Source organism: Nanorana parkeri, unplaced genomic scaffold (assembly GCF_000935625.1).
Source record: "Nanorana parkeri isolate BGI_ZX_2015 unplaced genomic scaffold, ASM93562v1 scaffold1141, whole genome shotgun sequence".
Lineage (NCBI taxonomy): Eukaryota > Metazoa > Chordata > Amphibia > Anura > Dicroglossidae > Nanorana > Nanorana parkeri.
In genome coordinates, this window is record NW_017307409.1 from 417,967 (window position 1) to 427,032 (window position 9,066).

At 41.0% G+C, this 9,066-nt stretch overlaps 1 protein-coding gene across 1 annotated transcript in view; it reads right to left on the reverse strand.

Annotated features, from left to right (window-relative positions):
- ADAMTSL4 (ADAMTS like 4) overlaps positions 1-5,338 on the reverse strand; it is a 129,191-nt gene extending 123,853 nt beyond the window's left edge. Inside the window, exons 1-2 of the mRNA XM_018568122.1 lie at positions 5,268-5,338; positions 2,893-2,959 (exon numbers count right to left, since the gene is read on the reverse strand). Of these exons, the coding sequence (XP_018423624.1) occupies positions 2,893-2,959; positions 5,268-5,338 (138 nt within the window). The remainder of the gene's footprint in view (positions 1-2,892; positions 2,960-5,267) is intronic.
- Positions 5,339-9,066: the final 3,728 nt, after the last annotated feature.

Genomic DNA, 9,066 nt, shown 5'->3' on the forward strand with positions numbered 1-9,066 from the left:
AAATACTTCCAAATACAACTTAAATTCCAATCAAAAAAAAAAAAATGCAACATTTATTTTCACCTGGCCAGCATAAGCCTACTTAGACAGTGTGGCTGCTGTCCAGTCCACCTAATAATGATCACACTGAAAAATAATAGTATTTCTATGAACATTCTGCGACCTCTGAAGACAGCCACGGCCAACTGATCATTCAGAATGGAATTTCCTACATGGTTATATAGTTACATAGTTACTCAGGTTGAAAAAAAGACAGAAGTCCATTGAGTCCAACCTAGAGAGATACGGAGAAAAGAAAAAAAAAAAGAAGAAAAGCCTAAACAGAACACTATGCCCACAATTACCCAATGTTGATCCAGAGGAAGGCAAAAAAACCCTATAAAGCACAGTTCAATTTGCTCCAACAGGGGGAAAAAGTCCTTCCTGATCCCATAAGGCGATCGGATATTCCCTGGATTAACAATCTCTGATGCTTAATATACCTAAAAGAACTCAATATCCAGTAATATTCTGTGATATGATCTACCAGAACACACATATCTTTCTCCATCATTGAATCCCCCAAACATACTCCCCCTAGAGGGTATGACGCATGCATGTTTTTAGTCCCCAAGTGCAGAACTTTACATTTATCAACATTAAACCTCATTTGCCAAATAGATGCCCAATCACACAGTGCATTCAGATCTGCTTGTAGGTTGGAGACATCCTGTAAGGACTGTATTCCACTACATAACTTGGTGTCATCTGCAAACACAGAAATAGTACTTTTAATCCCCAATTCTATGTCATTTATAAATAGGTTAAACAGTAAGGGACCCAACACTGAACCTTGGGGAACACCACTAACAACTGGTTGCTATTGGTTCACTGAGAAAAGGCACAGCCATAGGTGTCTACTTAATGCACATTCAACTGAAACCTATGTGGATAGTAATGGAAAGATTTTTAAAGATCTTCCAGCCTTTCAAGTCTTTTGGATACTTTAAATGGTTCTATTAACTAAAAAGTAAACCCTGTGAGAAAATTTACAAAAACATTATCCGTAGAGCTAGACAGCTGTCAGTCATTCTCATGAGCCTGGTAGTATATTTTTACAGTGTCACCTAGGTCAGCATTGTTAATATATATAAAGTCTGTGCAGGGTCAGATGGACATATATTGTTCTGCATCTTTAACGCATAGAATTCAGGATAAATGCACATATTCAGAGCCATCCCCTAACTCAGCAGGAGAGGAGATGAACTAACTGCTGTCATTGTGCTTCTTGTCTATTCACTACACAAATGGACCAAGTTCCTGAATAGAAAAAGTCTCTAAATTAGCTCTGTCTCTATCCCGGACTTAGGTCTTCTCAATAAATCTCTCTACAAAGAGGTACCCTGCTGTGGATGCAAATAAACATAAGTTCTCAAGAGTCAGCTGCACGTGTGATACAATATCTAGAGCAACATGAAGGAGCTTAGGCCAAAGATGTTCCCCATACAGAGATCCATGATGATTTAAAATATCAAAGGAGGACACTTAAAGTTAACCAAGGTGAACAATCAAGGTGAACTAAGGCCAACCATACATGGAATGTTTATTGAAGAACTGGTAACTGTAGGAGTGTCAAATAAACATTTTAATATAAGAAGAGCAAGTGTTCTTCTCAGTTCTTCTCATGAAAGAAACTAGATGTCCATTGTTCTCCAAATTTGAGTTTGGAATTGGGGAGGATTGTTGAGTCCTTTGTTATTCTTGCATTTAAGCTACAAGTATGCCTAGCGGTATGGCTATTGGGTTGCCTTACCATTGTTCAATAATTGGTTCCTAACATCCATCTTTGGATCAAAACTGCTAAGAATTGTCTCGTATGTGGAGAGGGAAACAACTCCACCCACCCAGTTTATGTCCACTTAAGTAAAGAATAGTAACGATGAAAAATGCAATTGAATTATGACCTTATCTGCCCGTATATTGTATCACCAATTCTGTTTTCTTTATCTACCTAATCTTGCAAACTAAAATACAAATTTTAGGTGTACAAAATTATCCACTTTTGGTATAACAAAGAACATATTCAGCCCAGGAGTGATGTCTGATTTGTTATTTATTTTTTGGTAATCGGGGGTAATCTGATGTAAACGGACCGTTTACATCCGATACTCCATAGACTGGCATGGGGTCCGGTAATTGCAGTTTTTCCTCCATCACTTGATAGAGGAAAAAAACTGTACAGACACAGGTGTCACATCGGTGACATCCGCTCTGTACTGCTCTAATCAGGAGTAGATATGTGCATGGATCCTCTCCTGATCAGCCCATGGAAAGGTTGCCTAAAAGTAGAAACAAAATCACTGACCAATATAAATATGCTTTTGTATGTGGTGTGGGTACTAGACATTTAGCGATAGCCGGGGCTGTAGTCAGCCTGGATGGATTTATAGTGGCAGTTATCTGATTAATTCCAGGTGTCTGGCATTGCCTGTAAGAAGGGCGGTTAGTGCTAATGGGCGGGCAGCTGAAGAGCATACCCTAGACAGACTAGAGATGAACCGGGCATTCAGCGGCTCCTTCGGGGGTGAGCGCTACACTTTCATTAATTTTTTTTGTGTTAATTAACTTTCTCATACAGGAGCTCTCAAGTTGGAAGAGGATGGGTCAGCACTAGGAGCCAACCAGACTCAACCTGGGCTGAAAAGGAACATCATGATAGGAGGAGAGAGCAGAGTGTGCAGAAGGATGAACTGTTGCTTCAGCTTCACTTTAAATTACAAGCAGGGGCAATGAGATGACTTACCTGTATTGCCTAATAGCAGAGCCAGGTTGGTGAAAATCGCTCCCATTTTTGAATTTAAAATGTATATTTAGCTGTTACACTGGAGCTCAGCTTTTTTGTACAGAGCTTACCTTTTCATCACAGTAGCTGAGTCGGATGATGGCCAAAGGCAGGAGGAAGTACTGGAAACCGAGCATCCTGTAAAAACATAATGACAGTTAACTATGATGTATATTGTGTTATAATCAGATCAATAATGCAGCTTTTATAAATCCCAGTTGCTGGTACAGTTACTGACATTTGACCTAATAATACCAGTTAATATAACTGGTGTTATTAGGTGTTAGTATTATAACGCCACTACTAAACTTTTTGAGTCCTCCTCTCTAATTTTTGATCCTATAACAGCAAATAAGACCTTGGTGCAACACCACGTTAGATATAATGGACCCAATTACACCAGATAAGTAAATCTGCTTTACTCTAGCCCCTAGACAAAGTACAGCACTTGATAGGCCCACTGCAAGGCTTCTTTTTTGTTTGTCCCGAGATAGGCTTTAAAAGAGTATTGAGCCAGAGTGTTGGTAGTTACTGGATTTTCAGACTCACCATCATTGTAACTGTATAGTAGGCCCTGGTGCAAGAACTGGCTAAACAACAGGGTCTTACCCAACATACAGTATAATACGTGTTGTCACCCTAGGACTGGAAGTGTGTCAAAGGTAGGACCATGAGATGAAAATAAAGAAATAATGTAAAAGATCAGTGTTACAAAGGCTGAAAGAAATATGGTGATTCCATAGAGACAGGTAAGTGGTTTCTTAGCAATCCTAACAGTGGTGAGTTGTCACCAGTGTTAGAATCGCCCATATGATATTAGCCTAAGTCCAAACACAGCCCTGTAACAGAAGTGTATGTTTAAGCTTCATACTTCAATACTTGTATATATTCAGCCCTAGTGTGCAAGGCCTTACCCTGAAGAGTGTGACACCAATCTCTAACAATTTCAATCTTTCTCTATGTAGTCTATAGCTGTAGCTGCAAAAGCTGACATATGCCTGACTTCTGTGTGCTGTAAGAAGTGCTTTTTAGTCTCCATCCTGACATTTCATTATCAAAATATTATAGATTGCCTACTGCCTGCCTGGGGGAAGTTCCGAACCCTAACTGGCATACTACGCGTTTTATACAACCGTGGATGAATTTTGCTTATGTCCACCTCGCGTGCGGGAAAATTAGGAAAGTGGAACTTAGGAAATGTCAGCATCATCGGGAGGTAACTATGTCTTTTTTTGGACAGAGTTCTGTGAAAGCTGAGTAAGCAGAAAGATTAGTCACAGACTAATCATAGATTCTTACAACACAAACCCTTAATAATGCAGAAGTGGAAAAACACAAACAATAGAAACAAATCTATTAGATTTAATAAAGTCATCAGCAAATCACTTACCCTACATGGCAAATTGATTTGCTCAACTTGATATCCAAGAGATTCCCCATCAGTCTAGTTAATTCCTATCAGTATTTTCTTGCCTGAGGTATAATATTGCAGTCAAGCAACTATAATCAAAGAACCCCATTTTCTAAAAATGCTAACCTACCCATCCCAATCTGCTAAAGCCCAACTCTGGGGCAAAAGTATTCCCTTCTTTGCTCCCCTATTGGAGCACCCCAGCAACTCCAATATTAAAAATAATTTAAAATACAAATCTTTTTTAGGTGTTTTCAGTCGAATCTCACAAGTCTTCTTCACTCTCCACTACCTCCACAGTGGGTAGATCCTAAGTTCTGCCTATGTTCTGCAGAAAGCAGTGCTATGTAATCACATGGTGTGACTACAGCATTTTCCTGTGAGATCGGGGAGGGGGGAGTCATGACGCCCTGGACTTACAGGAAGGGGGTTGAATGACACTGGACATCATTCAACACAGAAGAGGACTGGTGCTGGATCAGTGACTGGGTACATCTGTAAACGACAGCGTAGAAGATAGGGAGCTGGAACTGGTTAACTGATCTGCTGGGGAATCCTTTATTTTCTATTCGGGCCAAACTGTAATCGGGTTTTAATGACTAACCCCAGACATTTTTTTTCTGGATCATGGGGAAGAGTTAGAGCCTTGTCAGGCTTCTATTTCTGCCTGTGTTTCCATTGGAGAAATTCTCTCACTTTTTGTTCCTGTGACACCTTACAAGGGGGCGGTGGTAACGGAGACAGGATAGCTGGGACAGGAATTAAAACATTATCAGATGAATTAAACCTCCCCTAATTTACTGAATTGTATTTGTCTTTCCCATTGGAGAGATTTCCAATCAATACCTTTTATGACAGGGACAGGGGGCATATCTCCCAGTAGAGATTTAAATGGTAATAAACGCTTGTAAGACGTTTTAGCCTTATCCAAAACAAAATTAAAAGTTTTGGTTGAAGTGGTAATTAAAGGTGAGAGAAGTACTTAAAGCCTTACTCTAGGCAGTGAGGTCTCATACCCCGAGACACTCTTCTTACCAGTCTCCATCTGGTCCGGTAGCAGCCCCCCTTGCCAACATCATCATCTGAAATACATTACCAGCAGCCATGTCCCATTTTGATGACATGGCAGCTGGTCCTGCATTGTACTTGATGACATAGGAGTGCCTACCCACATTCCAGCACTGGAGAGTGAAGAAGCAAACCACTGGCTGTCATGGGAATGTTGAGTAGGATAAGTATTACTCTGTGAGATCATCCTCTAGACAAAACAAGCATCTATATACTTCATCAGCTGGGGGGAGCATACTTTTAATATACTATCACTTCCTGAAGTTATGCTTCAATTTTTCTGCCACTAAGTATCCCACTTGGGCCACGCATGTGCCTAAGTGCCTAGGCCTCTTGTCACATGACCTCTGCTGAAGACGCTTTGCCTAAGATGCAGCTGGGATCGACAAGGACATGTAAATCAATTTGAAGACTTATACAAGTATTTGCTGACATGACAGGGTTCACCACCGCATTGCTGTTTTTGCATGAAAGGTTTTAGTTTATTAGGTATACTTTAACCCTTTCACTGCCACGGTTTTCGTACATAGGCGCACCCAATGCATGTGTACATTAATATGCGCATGCTTGTGGGGGCGGGGGACTTTTAAAGATAGTTTTTTTACATTTAATTTAATTAATTTTTTTTTTAAACTTTATTTAATTGCTATCACATAAGGGGCTTACAAGCCTGACACCCGATATGCCGGTCCCGGGCCCGCAAGAGAGGCAGCGGAGCCCGAAAAGCCCGAGATTCAGGAAGCCACCAGACTCCCTTCCACTGTAAAGCCGACAGTGGCTTTACAGAGTCTGTTTAAAGGGGGCCGCTGCTACTGACGTATGAGATACGGCCAGAACATTCATTTTACCATAAATATTCCCATAAGATTATATGTGCACTTAACATATTTCAAGCATGTTATTTAAATGTAGAAGGTATTTATATAGCTGGCCTGGTTCCAGCTGCCAGGTATACCCTCAGGTCATGGCGGAGTGTGCCTAGATGGCAGGCCTTTTTAGCCACACACTATTTTGAGTTTGGACAGCTGGGGATGCGCCATGTTATCAGTTTCCTGGTGGTTATGTAGAGACATCCTGGTGAATTGTGTCATCTGTATTTATGAGTACATTAAATTCACTGAATTCTTCACGTCCTGTCTTTCTTCCGAGGCCCTATCACACACAAACACAGCTGCATGCATGACCCACATCCAATGTTTGCTAGTGTGGTTTCCAAGCAGCAGAATGACACAGATAAAAAGAAAGCCATAAGTAAAAGTCCCCTGCTGTACTTCTGAGGTAAATCTTTTCTTCTAATGGCTTCCTTCCCCAAAGTTAATCTCAGCTAATTCCAACACGTCTGCTAAGAACACATTTTCAGATATAATGGACCTTCTGAAATAGGACAATGGAAAGAATAGTAATGATTTACAAAATGCAGTAACCAATACTAACCAAATTTCACTTTAGTGAAAAATAAATGCAGACTGGCTGACGTGTATAATTTTTCACTTTGCCTATTTAGGGCACCTCCACATAGGGAAGAGTAGAATACCTTCTCCCCTTCCTCGAAGGATGTGTTCGGGGGCCTGAACAGCCAATCACCTTAACATTGCCATTAACTCTTCATAACCCTCAACACTGGGCAACAAGGAGCTTACATAGGGTTTGGACCCAACATGGATAAAACCTGTGTAAGATTGTATTGTTATCTGTGTATCTGTTGGATATATTTTCCCTCCCTTCCTACTAGGGATGCACAGATACTGATACTAGTATCGATATCAGTGCCGATACCATGTATTTGGGCAAGTATTCGCACTCGCCCAAATGCTCCGATACCCTTCCCAATACCGGAATTTCTGGTCAGAGGAAAATTTCCTCTGACCAGCAGTGCCATAGGGGAACATAGAGCCGGCTTCCTGGGCAATCAGGAAGCCAGGTGGCGAGTAATGACCCACCTCCCAGCTTCCTGATTGGCCGGAAAGCCAGCCCAATGCAGATTGGCTGGGAAGCTGGCTTCCCAACCAATCAGCATCGAGCCGGCCGAAAAGCTGGCTTCTTGCTGATTGGCCGGGAAGCCGGCTTCCCGGCCAATCAGCATGGAGCCAGCATCCTGGCCAATCAGGAAGCCGGGTGATGAGTAATGACATGCCTCCCGGCTTCCTGATTGGCCAGGAAGCCGGCTTGATGCTCATTGGCCGGCTTCCTGGCCAATCACAATCGAGCGGCCAAACATGGAGCCGGCTTCCTGGGCAATCAGGAAGCCAGGCAACATGTAATTACGGAATCGGTTCTCTGTATCGGCGAGTGCCGAAAGCAAAATATCGGTACTCGTACTCAATACTGAAAAACCAGTATCGGTGCATCCCTACCTCCTATCATCTATAGTAGAGTGAGGAAGGGTTAGAACGTTTTTCTTACACTGTGCCTTCCTGCCCTTGTAAGAACCACTCCCTTAATTTCCTGTATGGGCATCACAGGGACAAGATATAAGGGAAAACCTCCCCAATGGCATCACAAGAGAAGTACAACTTGACATATCTTGAAGTATATCTAAAGCCCAAAAATTTTAAGTAAATTTTTTTCTTTTCTTTGCTCTTTTGTCCATTGGGGAGATTGCTCTTTACTTCCTGTATTGTAGATAAAACAGAATATGAGAAGAAAACTCAGAGTGAGGAAAATCCCCTTGTAGACAGTGGTCACATGAGCGGGTTTCCACAGTGGAAAATTCTCTTTTCCTGTTTTGAGGACAACTCAAAATGCTTTATTTTTTCTCACATTCATTCCTGGTGACACTGGTCACAAGGACAAACAAAAATGTTAATCTCCCTAACAGAGACACAGACAACAATAATTGACATGTTGGATGGACCTGTAGCTTTATTCAACCTCAAGAACTATGTAGCTATGTAATTATGTAATAAAAACATGATAGGGAGTTCTAATCCCTCCACATTCTATCCAAGACTAAAAAAAAGTATTACATTCAAATTAAATGTAACTCTTCCACTCTCTATCCAAAACTAAAAAAATAATTGGCTGGAGTTAGCTTTTAATCATGCACTGGTTGCTAGTACTAGGATATAATGTGCTAAAAATCTTCCCATGCCGATTTCAGATGGTGAAAAACAACATGTCTCTAAACTATGTGGAATTTCTCTTTTCCCTCCAACAATACACCATTCCAGGCGAATATGTTGATTAAGACATATAATGGAAAGAAAAGAAGGGGTGTAAAAGCAAGCCTAGCTGAAATTTATACTGAAGTTTAGACATATTTCTGAGATAAACCTTGCCGCCATCTACTGCTTAACTTCCCTTTCGATAACATTTTAAATTAATTTTATGTGACAGCTAAAACAAAATGGTTCCATTTACTGGAATATCAACAACAGACACAAGCAAAACATTCCGTCTCCCAGACCCTCAGACGCTATAGGATAGAGTTAGACCATTTGTAAATTTTTTTTTTTTTTAGTCTGTGTCCCTGCTGTGAAGATTTGCCCTTCAATTTGATCTGGTTATCGTTGTCACCAAGACAGAAAGTGAGGGGGAATCCCAAACATTTGAGTTGCCATCAGAGCAATAGGTAAGGCAAAATGTTCCAATGGTCACGCCTGCTCCAGTAAAACCTCCCTAAGATGGGATTTCTGTTCACTTTAGGGAGATTTACTCTTATTTCCTGTTGCATCGTCAGCAAAGGAAGTGAAGGGAAATCTTCTTAGCTGGATACAGACAGCAAAAATAACTTGATAGAGGTTTTAACTATTCTCTACTTAAGGGC